At 47.2% G+C, this 17,875-nt stretch overlaps 1 protein-coding gene across 2 annotated transcripts in view; it reads right to left on the minus strand.

Moving 5' to 3' along the window:
* The window catches only part of Ccdc149 (coiled-coil domain containing 149), a 92,444-nt gene that overhangs the window by 26,937 nt on the left and 47,632 nt on the right, over nt 1-17,875 (minus strand). For both annotated transcript variants that reach the window (XM_055624004.1, XM_055624005.1), the window contains exons 4-5: nt 13,803-13,910; nt 60-176 (exon numbers count right to left, since the gene is read on the minus strand). In XM_055624004.1, the coding sequence (XP_055479979.1) occupies nt 60-176; nt 13,803-13,910 (225 nt within the window). The remainder of the gene's footprint in view (nt 1-59; nt 177-13,802; nt 13,911-17,875) is intronic.

Here is a 17,875-nt window from a genome sequence, read left to right on the forward strand (position 1 = left end):
CGCTGCCTGTGGTGAGGCCAGTTCAGGCAGCCCCACCCATAACAGGGCTCAGCAGTCACCTGTTCCTTTGCTCGCTCCAGCTGCTCAACCAAGTCCTCCCGCTCATGGGCTGCAAAATGTCTCATGCCAATTTCTTCATCTCCGAGCCTTTGTTTAGCAATTGTCATCCTCAGCAGCTGCATTTTCCATTATTGGAAACAGGCAAAGGAAGAGAGAAAGAATATGAATGAGTACATCCCCCAAAACTTCAACCAAATTTCTACACAGAAATTTCTGGAGGAATAAAACTCTTGCAAGAACCACTGGAATAAAGTACAGGACAAACTACTCGCCAATATTATGACGTTTTTTTAGAGAGAGAAAACCTCTGTTATAATCTGCACGTGGACACATTTACACACATTCAGTGTAAGGCTGGGGTATCCAGGCTTGATCCTGGGACATGGATGTGCTGTGAGGCATTGCCACAGTGAGGAAGAAAATCTTGAGCCTCATTTTGACTTAGCAAAGATCTAAAATGACCCCCTAGTACTGGTAAGAATCTGCCGAGATGAGCACATCCCCCTTTAAACCACTAGGCAATGCTATCAAGCACCTTAAAAATGCTGTCCAATGTCCAGTAAGGGTTCCTGTCAGCGTGGTCTGGGATGACCCCAAATGTGGACTAGCTTCTTGAGGAAAAGATGAGTAGATCGCAATGGGGAGCACAAGTCTTGCGTGCACTGCGTATACTAAAAGCTTATCTGTGAGTCAATAAATGACCAAATACACAGAGCACTCAGATATCTGTGGACACGCCAACAGCATGTATGCCACGCTCCAATCTCCCAGGCAAGGCCACAGCAGGAAAGATGGAAAAGGCCCAGGATGAACCCATGAACTCAGAGAGTCCGAGGCTTCCCATCACAGTGCGTGTATCCTAAAAAGCCTCAGCCTTATCCACTTCCCCTCACGGATGCATGCAGACGGGCCATAGGTATGACTCGCCAGCATAGCCCACTGTGAGCGTGCTCTTTCTTGCTCCTGGATGACTCTTAGGAGACCAGTGACCAAGAGAGTCAAGGGGTTCAACTTCAGCATTCCTGAAGGATCTGGGTCAGGTGAGAGATAGAAACTTAATTTAAGCCACAGCAGACTCACCTAATTGAAATTATGACCGCCACGAACTTGAGAAGAAGAGATAACTGCAGAGAAGTGGAGGGAACGCAATGACCCTTCACTGCTCCCTTGAATCCCACAGTGTTTACGGGGTGTCACGAGCCAAGGCCTGCTGGAGGGCGGAGAATGCTCATCTGCAGAACTCCACTCTTAATGAAATCTGCCAAGCTCATCCTCGGGGTTCACAGCTTGTGGACATTTCTACTCAATGCAACTTATTCTCACTCCCAAATCCATATTCCAGGTCTTCCCCGTCACTGTTGAACACTCACAGAGTGGGGGAAATGTGAGGGCCAGGTATACAGCCCAGATGAGGTCAACAAGGCCACCTTCTGCCTCCCTGCTTCAGCCTCGCACTGTGGATGGCCTGCCCATGGCCTGCTGGGTGTCGCGTGCTCACATTTTTATTATTCTCCGATGATTTTGATGGTTTTATAGAATCCACATATTGGTGAGACTCGATGTGGTGCCTCCATGCATGTGTATACGATATGATGGTTCACGGCAGGATTGTTAACTCTCAGTTCACCTTCCATGTTATCATTTTTTATGAAAACCTTTGAAATCCAACTGTTCTGAAGTATACAATGCACGGTGTGAACCATAGTCACCAACTATGCAATACAACATAGAGCTTAATCCTCCTCTCCAGTGTAACTGTGGGCAGGATGAAAACACCTATCTTCCCATGCCCACCCCATCTCAGACAAGCACTGTTCTGTTTCCTACTTCAGTTCTACTTTTGCATTTCTGTTTCTGTTATAAAACACTCTGACCAAAAGCAACTTGGGGAGGAAAGGATTTGTTTTGTGACTTCCAAGTCACAGCCCATCCTGGAGGGAAATCAGGACAGAAACTCAAGCAGGAACTGCAGAAGGCGGAACCCAAGCTGCTGACTGGCTTGTTCCTGGCTCATGCCGAGCTAGCTATTTTAAGAAGCCCAGACCCACCTGCCTAGGGATAGTGTCTTCTCCCACCCCCACCCCAGTGGGATGAGCCCTCCCACATCAATCAAGACAATCTCTTACAGGCATGGTCACTGGCCAATCTGAGGCAATTCTTCTGGTCATGTTCCCTCTTTCCAGGTGACTGAAAGTTGTGTCAAGTCGACAATAAAAACTAGCCAGTGCAACAAATCTATGAAAACCCTTTTAAAGATTCTGGATATGAATGTGATTGTGTGGTAATCATCTTCCTGTGCTGCATGTTGTGTTTTTGCTAACAAAAATGTCTTCTGGATTTCATCCATTATGAAACACAGTGGAATTCCACTGGGTACATGTACCGTATCTTCCTTATCCAGGCCACTGATGGACAGTTGACACCATACTACATCTAGTCTGACTGGCATATCAATGAATATGAGTGTGTAGGCATCTTTTTGGTATACTGATTTCATTCCCTTGGTTATACAGCCAGTAGTGCAACTGCTATAGTTCAGTGCACATAGATATCATTTTATTTATTTATAAATTAAAGTGCTGCGGCATCTCCTCTTGGGCTGTACTACTCTACTCACTGGCAGTGTAGAAGGTCTCCTGATGATGACCTCACACATGCCACTGGTATGGTGTCTAGTGTCCCTGAGTTCAAAAAGGAAGTACAGTATGCACCATAGGAAAATATGTGAATTAAACCAGCCTCCTCTGAGTCTAAGTTAAAGAACAGGTGAACCTGTTAGTTCAGAGCTAATAAATTAACCATCTCTGTCAAATAAGCTTATGTTAAATAGAAGCATACAGAAAACCCAGCTGTGATGAACATAGGCACAGTAGCTATGGCAGAGGCTCGCAGGAGCCTTCTCACTGCCCCGGGGACCCGTGGGCCAGTACTCTCACACTCAGCACTGCAGTGGCCTCGTGGAACACATGGGCAGCAGAAGCGGTTGATTCAAGCAAGAGCTTGAATGTGAAACAGCTTTCATGTCACCTGGTCCTTGGCTAGCTTGGGACAGCAGGACTCTGAAAAGGACATCCACAAAGACACACAGCAAAGCCAAGAAGCAGTATTTGTCATCCCCAGAGGCTGGCTCATAGCACATACATAGGCTTTTGGCAGAGGCCACCGGAGACTCGGGCTGTGACTTGAAAACTAGGACCTTTCCTGACATGTGTGACAGGTTAGATAGACAGCCTGAACTTGATGTAAAGAAACCCCGCTTTCCAGTCATGACTGGCTTCACTGCACTCTGCATTTACAGCCATACGATTATGTTTGTTAATGCCAATTAATTATTACACACGCCCGACTCCACAGAAAAGAGGCATCTTCACACTGGATGCTGGTTAAATGTCAATCAACACGTTAGCTATCATTTGGTGTTTAATGTGCAGATAATATTGCTCCCACATTGCAGGGCTGTGCTGGTTGAAACATTTTTAAATTGAAGCTCACGTTGGATTGTTAGTTGGGTTTGAAATTTGAATGCAGTCAGCAAAAGGAGCCTGATGGGGTTATTGCTGTGGCTACGGAGAGCCCAGGCACATCAAGCCTGCCTTCTACAAGGACAGCTCATAGGCTCTGGGGTCACCTGTTTAGGGCTTCCCACTCTCACTCTCCAAGAATTGGTTTGATCCTATCTAGGCTTCTGTATCTTTCTGCTGAGGGCACAGCATGAAATGGGAGAGTGGAGGCATAGTCAAGGCACATTAGGTTAGGGGCTAGGGGTCACATAGGTGAGAAATGAAGGATGTAGAAGAAAAAGGGTCATTCTAAAAATTGAGTGATTCCCCTCACCCTATAAGGAGACTGAGTACATTTATGTATTCAATATACATAGACTACATTTCGTAGCTACACTGATCAATAATGCTACAGTTTGGAAGAATGTGTGAAAGTGTTTACTCAAGACTGTGCAATTTAAGGACACTCCAGGTAAACTGAGCTTGACTACAGCTGATGACAGCTGTAGTCCTGAAGAACAGGTGTTCCTTCTCTATGACATTAGCTTACTTGAGGAGCAAAGAAAGTGTGTGATTAACTAACAGCAGCTGCTTGCAGAATAATTATCATCACCATCATTGCTCATTGTCATTATCATCGCTTTTGTTATCATCATCATCACCATCACTACCACAACTACCACATCATCAGCACTGCCACCATCACCACCACCACCTTCAGCCATTCAAGAGATCTTTACAACCCCCTAGGGAAATTTGCTGCCTTCAGAGATGGCTGAGGCTGAGCTCCAAACCCAAGATTACAAGTGCGGATGAAGATGTGGCTTTCTACCATGGAAAGTGACAATAAGCAATGCTCCCCACACTTGCTATCTTCAAATGGGGCATCATAATGCCACAGCTAGTTTTCCAGTGCCAAGAGGACTAGTGCTCTGTGAACACCCGCTGTCAGTGAAGGACACCACCATTTGCTGATTTAGAGAGAAATAAATCTTTATGAATGAATTATGGACATGAGTCCTTGGCTGGTGCATGAGGCCCAGCTGCAGCTCAGATGTCGCTGAGGGACAGGGAACAAAACGATGTAGCAGGAAGCCTCCAGCTTCTTTTCCAGCTTCCCAGCCCCCACCAGGCTTAGCCCTATGTGAGGCCTCCCTAGCCCTTGAGTCAGAGAGGTTCAATCCTTCTTTGACCTCTTCCCAGGTTGCCCCTGTCATGGCCTTCAATGTTCTCTAACTCATGTTTGCATTTGCTGGAATCCATTTTGTCCAATGGGCACTTAGGAGATGGCCAGGATGAGAGCCACTACTCTCCAAGTGTTACCTGTGTTCAGATTCTTCTGTTACTCTAGCTGTATGCCCTGAGAAGTCATCTAACCTTGCCAAGCCACGTGTGACTTGTGAATGTAAAAACAAAAAGATAAACATTGTCTTATAGATACACTAGTGTCTATGCAAAAGAGCTTTGTCAGCCAGGTGTAGTGGCACATGCCTTTAATCCTAGCATTCAGGAGGCAGAGGCAGGCAGATCTCTGAGTTTGAGGACAGCCTGGTCCACAGACCAGGACAGCCAGAGTTACACAAAGAAAGCCTGTCTCAAACAAAGACGTCACTTACAAACAAGTTGATGGGGCTTGTGCTCCCCTCTTAGGTCTCAAGAAACTGTCCTCCACACAGACTAAGTGTGTGTTTCAGCTAATGAGCTCCATAGCTTCCTGTCCACAACTGTGGACCCTCACTGTGACTGAGATGGGTGCAGAGCCGAGGCTAGAAGGCCCCCACGACCCTCCTTACCTTCCCCAATGCCATCTCCTGCTACCTTGCGTCTGTGCTTCACCCAGCCCAGTCCACTTCCTCTGCCCTCAACACAGCCAGTCATGGAACTGTCCACAGTCACTCCTGTCATCCCATTCAAGGCTCAGATTAGAGACTTCCTTAGATGTACCATCTCAGCTAAAGATATTCCTTTCCAGGTCCCCTGCCTCCTAATGCCAGCCTCTCTGTACATCTGCTTGTGGCACCTGCCATCAGCTCTAGGGTAGCTCCTTAAAGCTTCTGTCCACAGCCCAGTGTCAGGCTCGCTCACTGGAGAATGCCTCTCAGATCACAGATGTCCCTCTGCCATGTGTCTCAAAGCCTAGAGCTGCCTCTGATGTTTCCTCTTTACCGAGAGGCAGGATTAACCTGGGGCAGGGTCTCATTGACCTCTGGTCCTGCACCAGCACTGTCCAGGGTGCTGAACCATGCTCAACCTGGGGAACTTCCACTTTGTATCCAGCTGGTCCTGATGGTGCCCAGTCAGGTGAGGACACGGACCAGGAGAGTCAAGGGCACTGGCTTCAGTTGAAAGCCTAGGAATTACTGAGGAGGAGTTGGTCCTGACTGTCAAAGGCTTGTCCTTTGCTGCAGGACTGCTCTACATAACTCCTGCTCAGGCAAAGCACACGCCCTCTGTAGAGCCTGCTCTGAGCATGTGTATTAACTTCCCAGTGTAATCCTCAAAACCACCCTATGCTCAGTCCTGCCCCGGGACATTTGTACTTCATCCCCGAGATGTCTGTCGGCCTTCCTCCAGGTCTTTGCACCCTGAGCATGGGAGTGCAGGGCTTCCCCAAGCACCCACAGCAATAGCCAGGCTCATGTTCTGCCGAGTGCCTAGTATCGCTGACATATCCAGGCTGGGTTCTTTCCAATACACCTTCATCTCTCAGATGCTTACTATGGAGCACAGACCATAGCCGCACTATCCTATTGATATAACACAGGTGCAATGGTGAAACTCCATTTCCCAGCACCTAGAAAAGGGTTCTCGTTTGTTCAGTGTCTGTCTGGCTCTGCCACAACCGAAGTCCTATGAGAGTATGGACTCACTGTCTCCTGTGTCCATCCCTAGAGCACATGTGTGAAATGAACCAAACACATGGGCTACATGAGACCCTGCCTCAAAATGAAACAAAGGGCCTTCGATGTTCCAAGTGAGACTGTCTCATTAGAGCACCCCCTCCTGGAGGTTACTCAAATAGGACCTCTTTGTGAAGTACTTTTCCCAGCTCTCATCCAGGGCCATGACAAACAGCCACAGCTGAACAACACCCCTTTTTAAATAAACGATGTAGACTTTAATTGGTCACCTGCTTGCTCACTGGCCTGTCTTTATTAGCTGAGGGCTTGGACCTTCACAGCAACGTGGGATCCGTCCGACCATGCCCCCCATAACCGGCAGTCACAGAAGGGCTCTGGGGTTTTATGGGGCCAACACCAGATCAAGCAGCGGCACTTAGGGCTGCCAGTTGGTGAAATATAAAGCTGATTGCTAAAGGCAGAGCCTACATTTCTTCAGTGCCACACAGACAGCTGAAAATGCAAGCTTTCTTGCCTCTACCCCTGCCAGGCTGGTTTGGGGTCTGCATCCAGACAAGCAATATGATCTCTAACATGAAGCAAAATGAAAAGCACACAGGAGCCACCACGGCGGGCACTGAACCAGAGGGCCAGGGGTTGTCGCTCGCTATAGGCGCACCTCACAGGCGCTCCTTTTATAGGGTGCATGACACATAAAAGGCTTCCAAAAGCCCAGAGTAAAAAAGATGCTTGCTGCTAACCATACCTGGATGGCAGTGAGAGGGCTGAGCTTGGAGGTCCAGGTGCCACGCGGCAGACTTTTTGCTTGGACCATGGTCTCTCCTGGGGCACACACTGAGGTCCCTGGATGTGGTGGACCCACAGGAGGGAAGTGTGTGGCTGCTGGCAGCATTCTGATGTGAGGGGATTCTCAGGCAGCACTGTCTCCTGGCATAGGTAGCAGCATCCGCCCGTGCAGAGAACACACTGCACAGAGGGCAGGATTGAGCACACACTCCCTCATTAAACCTCGTCACCTTCCTTTCCCATCTTCTCACACTAGACACTGTCTGATGACTTTATGGGTTTTATTCTCTGTCTGTCTCCCCAATCAACATTTAAGCTCCCTAGGGGGGAACCTTTTGTTTCTCAGCCTCTTATACAACTTTAGCTGCTAGAATGGAGGAACTCACCAGGCATGTGTTGGTAAACACAGAAAGAAGTCTGGACACCGCTGATTGGTATTTTACAGATGAGAACACGGAGGCCCCAGAAAAATGACCGAATTTCCCAAGATCATTCACTCATTGGCAGGCAGAGCAAAAACACACAATTGGGTCTGAGCATGCCCCCAAAATGGGAAGTCCTGGGTTGCCTCCATTGCTGCACTTTACCAGACCCTTCTGTAAGGCAAATTGTTCCAAGTCTGAAGTCATTAGTTTGGTGATAAGCTAGTTTTTATGTCAACTTGACATAAGTTATAGTCATACAAAAGAAGGAAACTTTGATAGAGAAACTGCCTCCATAAGATCAGGCCGTAGAACATGTTGGCAAGCCTGTAGAACATGTTCTTCATGATTGATGGGGGAGATCCCAGTCCACTGTGTATGGTACCACCCAGAGCCTGGTTCTATAGGAAAAAAAACAAAAAAACAAAACAAAAAAAAAAAAAAAAACAGGCTTAGCAAGCCATGAAGAGCAAGCCAGTAGGCAGCACCCTCCTTGGCCTCTGCATCAGCTCCTGCCTCCAAGTGTCTGCCCTGCTTGAACTCCTGTCCTGACTTTCGTTTATATATTTATTTTAATTTTTATTAATTACACTTTATTCACTTTGTATTACCCCTGTGGTTCCCTCCCTCCTCCCCTTCCAATCCCACCCTCCCTCTCCCTTATCCACGCATGCCCCTCCCCAAGTCCACTGATAGGGGAGGTCCTCCTCTCCTTCCTTCTGATCTTAGTCTATCAGATCACATCAGGAATGGCTGCATTGTCTTCCTCTGTGACCTGGTAAGGCTGCTCCCCACCAGGGGGAGGCCCATCAGTTTATGCTGTCCTGACTTTCTTGATAAACTATGATATGGAAGTGTAAAGCCAAATAAACCCTCCCCCCCCCACAAGTTGCATTGGTCATCGTGGTTCATCACAGCAATAATAACCCCAAGACAGGTTGTTGTGACATCATTCCTTACACCAAGAAAGATGGCCAAGTTCCAGAAGAAGCTCTCTCTGTCAGAGAGCTGGCGCCAGCTCCCATCTTAAGACTCAGATAGCCTCTACAAATCTGATGGGTTTTTAGATACACGAACATCCCCTTTTACTGCCAACTCCCATCCCTTAGTCCACATCTAGAGGAGAAGGCAGGCAGAGACTGGAGGTGCTGAGGTCACTCAGAGCAAGCTCAGTATGGATGGTTCTTCCCACATAACTCGTTCTTTTCTCTAACAGAGGACTGCAAGGTCATAACCCATAAGGATTTTTTCCCAAGGTGATAAGTGGTGCCTGGAGCCTTTCTTTCCCAGAGGCCTCACTCACCTTTAAACACTGAAATTTTAATCCCAACACTGAGAAGGTAGAGACAGGGGGTCCCTGGGGCTTGCTAGCTAGCCAGTTAGCAAGTTCCAAATTCTGTAAGAGGCCTTGTCTCAAAATTAAACAAACAAACAAACAAATGTAATTGGGAAAACACCTGACATTAATTCCTAGCCTCCACATGCATGCACAAACATGTATAAGCACATACAGGTACCAGCAAGCATGCACACATACATGCACATATCCACACACAACCACACAGACCCTGACATTTTTAGGAAGGTGAAAATTCTTTGGGTTTCAATTGTCACACCTCTTATCTGGTCTGGGTAGCATTCTAGGTGCATTCTTGTTCTTCTCCCCGATTGATGAGTGCCCATCAGAGGGATGACAGGTGATGACAGGTCCCCAGCACCCCCCCACACACACACATATCACTAGGCACCTGCTGCCCAGCTTGTGCAAATAGTAAGCTGTCAGAGCTGCTGTAGTTGCAAACCCTTTGGGAACAATTTGGAAGTGCTTTATGGAGTATACAGTGCCAAGTCTCTAGCTAAACAAACAGAAAAAATCGGTCTCTCTGAAAATATCCAACGCAGTCATTTCCTGTCACCTCAATGTCCGCATGCGCTTAATACCCACAGTCTGCTTTCCTGTGACCTGGTGAACAGTCACTGTTAACATGGCGACTTGGCGATAAAACCTCTCACAGGTACAAAACACTGCCCTTGGCCCCTGCTTGGGCCCCGAGCAGCAAATTTCCAACCGTTAAGTATGCTGAGTGGGACTGGCCATAAGCAGGGTTGACGTGGGTATTCTCTGTCCGCCAGAGTTTGTCTGTGCCCTCGCCTTTAGCAAGCCTTGCCAAGGGCTCCCAGCTGGAGTTGCTGTTCGTCCCTTGTTGGGACATTTTGTTTTTCAAGAACGTTTATTCCAGTTTCTGAGTTCCTCACACCTCACAGTGTGGTGATGTGGAATGGAAGTTCTGTGTTCCACTCTCTTCTTCCTCTCGTCCTTCAGCTCCTTTGTCTCACCCTCATCTTGGCTAGGATCCCAAAGCCCTCCTGCCTCTGACTCCTAAGTGCTAGACTCATTAGTCCCCATACCAGCCCCTTTGCAGTTTCTTTGGTTTTCTTTCTCCCTTCAAGGCATTGCTTGCTCACTCAGTCAATGCATTCCACATCTTTGTGGGAGATTTACTATGGGGGGCTCTGCATAGGGAACTAAGGATCTTAGGATGAAGCATGGGCCAAGCAATCACCTTCTAAGTGTTCCCTCATGAGGCTACAAGACCACACAAGTGTCAGGGTGGGGAGCAGTGCCAAATTCAGATCAAACATACAGCAATGACACCTGGGAGCTGGCAAAGACTACGTTTAATCCATGACCTGTCTGAAATGGGAATGGGCGGAAAGAGGAGTGAAGGAGAAGGCCCCAGAGTGTATAATAGGTGCAAAGATCCCATGGCACAAGACAGCCTAGCAGACAGGCTGAAACCAGCATGAGGAAGACCAGATTGCAACTGGGCAAACCAGCAGGTGACAGACCACAGACACCTGGCACACCATGACAAGGACACAGCCTGCATCTGGAAGATGAAAGAGGGGTGGGAGCCACACATGGCATAATGAATCAAAACAACCAGAATAAACAACAACCATCAAAACCACAAAAACTACAAGCACACACGCAACAGAGGAAAGGCAAAGATCAAGAGGTAACCAACTGATGAAGCAGAAAGGTAGTCAGAAAAGTTAAAATCAGGAGTAGCTCAAAAGAAATGGGGAAACAATATACTAATTAAAAAAAAGGAGCATGAATAAAAAATAATCACACTTTCAAACTGTTTCACTGGGTTTATGGTATCTCCAAAATGCACTTTGTGTTTTTATGAGCTTAAAGAGAACAACTGCACATTTTATTGGACAGACCAGGCTCTGTTGTTACTGCTGGAGGAAGGAACGGCCAGATCTCACCTTTGATCTCTGACCTATGTGATCCATCTGCCACATGGGAGCCTGCTTAGCTTCTGGGGTGCTAATGAAAACCTTACGGGCATTCTTTCTCATCCCTACTTCACAACCAGAAATAGCAGAGCCTAATTTTTCAAATGTATGTTAAATACAGAGATTTACTTATCTATTTTACAGTAGGTAGGATGGGAAAGGATGGTAGTGGATGCTTTTAATCCCAGCAGCAGCAGGCACATCTCTGTGAGGTCAAGGTTGGTATAATCTACATATAAATTCCAGGCCAGCCAGAACTACATAGTGAAACCCTTTCTCAAAAGTAAATGATTATTTGGCCCATTTAAAAATATTTTTACTTATCTATTTAATTCTTTTATTTATGTGAATATGTGCACTATACGCCCTGGAACTGTGAACTAAAGTATAATATCTACGTGCACTCTCAGAGAAGAGAGAAGGGCGTCATGTATTCCCTTCTGCCATGCTCCACTTGTTCCTTTGATAAGGATCTCCCCACAAACCTGAGGCTCTAGTTTTCTTCACTAGACTGGAAGCCATCAAGCCTAGTGAACTTCCTGTCTCTGTCCTGACTCAGAGCTGGAGTGACAGACACATGCAGGATACCTGGCTGGTTAAGCAAAAGCTAGAATCTAAACTCTAGTTCTGAAGTACCCTTAAGTGCTGAGCCATTTCTCCAACCTCATCTTCTCTTACAATAACAAAATACCTGTAGCCAGGTACTTTACAAAGTAAAAAGGTTTTCTTGGCTCGCTCACTTCTTTAGAGGATTTCTACTGAGGGCTTCATGGATGCAGTGCAATACAGCAGATGCAGAAGATGTCAGGTGGGAAGAGAAGTGAGATAACAGAGAAGGGTCAGTTGCTCCTATGATTCTGACTCTTGTGAACACCAGAAGCCTGATTTTTCTCCAGTAAACAGGTAGTCAGTAGTCCCTTGGTGAGGGCACTGGTGACCCAACATGCTAGCCCCCACTCTCTTTTCTTTTTTTTTTTTTTTTAATTCTCTCATATATTACATCTCTACTGCAGTTTCCCCTCCTTCCTCTCCTCCCAGGGCCCTGCACGACCACCTCTCCTCTCTCTCAGATTCACTCCTCCTCCATTCCCTTCAGAAAACGTTAGGCCTCCTAGAGATAGCAACAGAACACAACATAACAAGTTACAATAATACTAGGCACAAACTCATATCTAGGCTAGATGAAGCAACGCAATAGAAGGAAAAGGATCCTAAAAGTAAGCAAAAGAGTCATAGATAGCCCTCCACCCACTGCTGGGGGTCCCACAAGAACACCAAGCTACACAATCATAAGGTATAAGCAGAGGACCTAGGTCAGACCCATACAGGATGATTTTTTATTCAGTTTCTATGGGCCCTGATTGACCCTAGTTAGTTGATTCTGTGGGCCATTTTCTTGTGGTATCTTTGACCCCTCTGGCTCCTACAGTCCTTCCTCTTCCTCTTCCATAGAGCTCCCTGAGCTCCACCTGATGTTTGGCTGTGTAGATTTCACTTCTTAGAGGTCCTAGCTCCTTTCAGAGCTGAGTCTGGGGACTGTGATGGGTAGTCCTGATTGTCACTTGACATGACTGAAGTCATCATAGAAACAAACGACTGAGCACAGCTTTGAGGGATTTCGTAGGTTAGGTTAAGTGAAGTGGGAAGACCCACCCTAAACATAGCCTATGGGAGCCTACTGGCTGGAGTTCGGGACTGAATCAAAGGAGAAAACTTAGTACAGTATCCTCTATTCCTGCTTCCACCTCCTGTTTCTGCCCCTGTACCTTTCCCACCATAGCACTTGTGTCAAGATGACTAACCTGGGCCTCTGTTTCTATTATCCAAACAGAAGTGGTGCACAGGGATGACACCATGCCCACATCATCCAGGTTTCCAGTCTGGCAGTCAGCACTGGCCTCTCTGATCTCTGACTGTGGAGTGTTCCCTCATAGTACTCCCAGAGAGTACTAAGCATGCTTTGTTTGGTTGGTTTCATATTTTTAAGCAAACGTCTTTCAAAATGGCACCTCCCACTAACGGACAACAACTCCCCACAAGAGTGAAAGCCACCTTCATTTGTCAAGGAATTTGCTAACATCTAGAAAGCATCTCCCCAAGAAAGCACCCCTGAACACACAGAGACACAATATAGCTTTCCTGAGTCGAAATCCAATGTCCTTTCTGTTGCAAATGCTGTCTCTGGCAAAGGGCTGAAAATTAATATACCCGAGCCGGGCAAAACAGAAAATTCTTGGGGGGGGGGGGGACAGAATCTAACTTCAATAGTTTTTCTCTGTTTTTCCATTGTACTTTTGTTCATAGCTTCAGCTGGGAGAGAGCAAGTGCACACATTTAGTTTGGAGTTTATGAGTTCATATTTTATAATTAACGTTGCCAACAGGGGGGTTTGATTAATGCCGAGCAGTGGATTTTGAGCAATGTTCCATACAAACTGCCAAATATAGCAATAAAGTAAACTGGTGATGTGAACATCATTAGTGGAATGACTACTTAAAACTGAAATCATCTGAGCCACGAATCCATTATTTGTGTAGAAGGGAGGAAGTATCACATTTGGTTTTATTTCGCCTTCAACCACATGTTGTCTACTGCCACACTGAATGTAACAAAAGTTCTAGAACGGGTTGGAACAGTATTTTAGAGCAGCCCGGAAACAGGCATATACGCATGCACGTGCACGCACAAAGGGGCCGTGATGGAGACAAATGCTAAACTGTGGGTTTTCATTATCTATCGTACATATAAAATCTAAGACAAACTCCTCCACCAGCGCTGCAGCCCATTTCCTGACGTGCTGCACACGCAGACACCTCCAGTGCAGACACCTGCGGTGAGCGCTGCCCTGTCAGCATTCACAGTACCTTATTGTCACCCTGGACCTCGCCCAGCCTCTGCCGGAGTTCTTTAATTTCTTCTCCCAGATGTTTATTCCTGTCCTGAGATTCTCTCAGCAGCTGTGCCAGATTAGCCTGCAAATATCAACACAGAACAACAGCAATCAGTATGGAGGTATGAACAAATTCGGGCTCTCCTGCCTTAACGGATGCCGGCATCCCGCTCCACTGGGTCCCCCAGGGCGCTCGTGTGAAAGCAGCGAGCTTGCAAGCCACCCAGAGGCAGCTGGAGGAGAGGGGTATGAAGGGGCATTTCCTTACTCAGGGAGGTTACAAAACCAGACAGATTATAGAAGGATCAGTCATATTTGACTATTTCAAAATGTTCCCAAGACCTTGTCTATCCTGGGAGGTTGCTGAGCAAGCATGAGGACCTGAGTTCAAATCCCCAACACACACATAAAAAGCTAGGCACGGCTGTGTGCACAGGCATGATCCTAGTGCTGTGGGGAAAGAGACAGCAAGGTCTCCAGGGCCTGCTGGCTGGTAGCCCAGCAAGCTCAGTGAGACCCTGACTCGAGGGAACAAGGTTATGACCACCTGATGTCCTCCTCCGGCTTCTGTGCCCTCACAAGCACACACTTGTGCATATATACGCCACATACATACACACGGGTAACAAAATGTCCACTTTCAAACTGAACAGTGTTCAGTTCTGCAATCAGGGCCAGCAGGGTAAGAAAGGCTTCCTTTTCTCATATAGGTCATTTCTTCTGCGCCTTCAAATGTGCCTTGTTAAATGAGCTCGTCTTTGCTATTTCCGTGCCCAAAGTTTCTGTGTATATCTGTGTGTACATATGTGTATGTGTGTGTGTTTGCACATGCGGAAGACAGAGGGTGATATCGAATGTCTTCCTCAATTGCTGTCTACCTTGGTCTTTTGTTTGTTTGTTTGTTTGAGAGTTTCTCTTACTCAACCTGAAGCTTATCAGGTCCATTGGATCAGTGGTTCTCAACCGTGGGTCATGAACCCTTTGGGGGTTTGCATATCAGAAAGCTTGCATATCATATATTTACATTGCAATTCATAACAGCAGCAAGATTACAGTCATGAAATAGCAACGAAATAATTTTATGGCTGGGGTCAGCACGACATGGGGAGTTGTATTAAAAGGCCACAGCATTAGGAAGATTGAGAGCCATGGCTCTTGGCTCTCTGGCCAGTGGGCCCCAAGGAGCCCCCTGTCTCTACCTCCCCAACAATGGGCTTCCAGTTGTACACTGCTGTGCCTACCTTTCACTTGTGTGCCGGTGATCAGGCTCAGCTCTTCATGATTTTGCAGCTAGCATGCTACCCATTATGCCATCTTCCTGGGCTAACTGCCCAGAATTTCGGTCGCCATTCTAAAAGTCAGCCATCTCCAACATCGGGATCCTGGGCTGTCTCCCATCTCATTGTTTCCTTTTGGTGGCCCAGGTAGTGCCAAAGGGCCCGGGTTATTGCTTCCCACCACCTCACCACTGCAAGCTTTTCCTCCAAGCTTTCTCTTTCTCCTGTTCAGACCTGGGGTCCTGACCCTGTCGAGGGTGGGTGAGCTCACCTACCCAGCCAGATCCATTCCTTTCCCCAGAGCAGTACTGCCAGCACCTTCTCATGTACACTCATCTCCTCCTGGGGTTCCCCTGAACTCCTGACACCCTCTTCCCTCCACTCAGCCTTCAGCTCGCTCTCATTCCCTATTCTGTAGAAAACTACCCTTATTTTGCAACCCTCAACTTGTTCTAACCCTCAGCCCACTGCTCATGATGTCACCTGCCTTTCTCAAAGACAACCACTGAGCAAGGTAGCCAGACACACAGGGCTTGTGTATGAGTGTGTGTCTAGAAGCCTGAGGGTGAGGCTCAAGGATGAAAGCAGGTGCCTCACAGCAATCACCCCAGATTCCTTCACCCTGAAGTTGAGGAAAACCAAATTTACAGGCATAAATATGGCATACACCTCTAGTGGCCACGTCTCAAAGGCCTTCAGTGTTACACTTCAGGGAATAATTACGTTGGGTAGGAAAAGGTAGCAAAGGAAAGAACATAAAGATGACATTTTCATCCATTCTTGATTCTCCCTCCACTGGGCCACATCTCATTCGTTGGGAAGACCTTCTCTCTCTTCCTCCAAGGTACCGGACCACCACGCTCACTTATTTATTCCTGAAAATGGCAGGCTTGATTCCATCTTGGTGCCCGCACCTTCTGTCAACTCCTTCAGGCTTTTGTACAGAGGTCACTGGTCCCCACAGGACCCCCCTGGACCATTCGATTTAACATGACCACCCCCCCCTTTGCTCCTGTGCCTTTTGTCTGAGGCGCATGGCATCTCCTAACATACCATATAATTTACTTCATGGTTTATTGCTCACTGTTTATTTTCTGACTCCCTCTCTCTGCTAAAGCCTAAGTCCCATGAAGGACGAGGAACTTGGTTCTCTCTCCTCCCTTCTCCCAAAATTGCTCCATAGCACAGCTAAAAGGGGAGATGAGATGCTGAGCTGAAGGTTCTGGCCTCAGCACTGAGAGGAGGAGGAAAAGCTGCTGAAACCAGTGCCCTGACACCTTACCTGGGGCAAATCCTCAGCTCCATGGTGTTCCATGGGCTCCTTTCCCTAATACAATATCCATTCCATAGAGCAACTTAAATTTTCAATCCCATATTTGCATGGCTCATAGCTTACAATATTTCCCAGACTTCTGCTCTCATGAGATACAACGTTGATGGTGGGTTAAGAAAGGTTAGACTCCCTTTTGTAGACAAAGAAACAAGAAACCATTGCTCCCAACTGACTGTGGAAAGTTCTCTGAGGAGGAAATCAAAGTTCCCGCCCAGTTTTGTCATCAGCTGCATGGGGGATTTTCTCCATCTGCAAAAGAAAACTAACGTGCACCTTCCATGTGATGACCTGACATGTATGCTGTACGTACAGAATGCTGAACCCCAGGCTGGGCACCCAGCAGGCGCTGCTGAAAGCCCCTCCCCACAGCTCTAACTCAGGCACCCAGAACAGAGATGTAGGGACTCAGAAGATCCCTCTTTGGCCACAGCTGGCTCGTTAGGATTCTGTACCTGCTCCGTTCATTGTTCATCCATTTACTTAAACAAATGTTCACTGGGCATCTGCTTTGTGCTACGCACCGTCTTAGGCCTGGGAACCCAGCAACAAGCAAAAAAGACAAAACTCTGTGCCCTTGTGAACTCACGTTACACTACAGGGCACAGAATGAAAGTGGCTCACTAGGTCAGGTAGGAAGCTTCTCCGGACAAATAAAGCAAGAACAGGAAACAGGGTTTGCAGAGGATGCCACCGAAAAGGAAATTATGGCCCTTGTGGTCATCCCGAGGGCTGGATCCAAGCAGGGAAAGAGCATTCCTCACCTCACATCTCAAAGTTCTTTGGGGGAAAACAGTTCAAAGACACAAGACAGGCTGGGTTCCCTGGTCGAAGACAGGGATCCTGGTCAAAGTAAGACATGCTCTTGATTGACATTTCCTGGCTCCTTCCCTTTGCCTTGCTTCCACTGAACTCCAGAACGTTCCCAGACGTTAGCTCATGGATCCTCTCAGCCAGCCAGCAGCATCCTCCCAGTGAAAGGTCAGGAGGCACCAGGCAGGGAGGATGGTCTCCAGGGAGGAACCACTGCCAGCTGCACCTTTCCCTGAGCAGCAATCAAAACTGAGAAGAAAACCAAAGCACAAAGCCTGCCTTACCCCAGACTTCCCCTTTATAATAAATAGTGGCTTGATCCCCCAGGGGGGCAAGGAGACCCTGACATTTAGTGACCACTACCACTGAGTTAGAAAACCCAGGGCAACTCAACCTCATGCAGCAAAAGAGCAGCATTCTTCAGTCTGTCTGTCCCTGATCCATGCTTTTGTACAATGTAGCCAATATGAATTATTAGAAAAATAACTTTACAAAAACCCTGCCCATAAGATGGTTCAAAAAAGCCTCCGAAAGCTTGTTCCCAACTTCCCTGTCTATCTTGTCATGAACTGAAAGCAATTAGGTTGCATCACAGCTCCGACCTAGAGCCTTTGCTCTGAGAAGTGC

This window comes from Psammomys obesus, unplaced genomic scaffold, assembly GCF_907164565.1.
Source record: "Psammomys obesus unplaced genomic scaffold, mPsaObe1.curated_primary_1811, whole genome shotgun sequence".
In the NCBI taxonomy this organism is placed as follows: domain Eukaryota; kingdom Metazoa; phylum Chordata; class Mammalia; order Rodentia; family Muridae; genus Psammomys; species Psammomys obesus.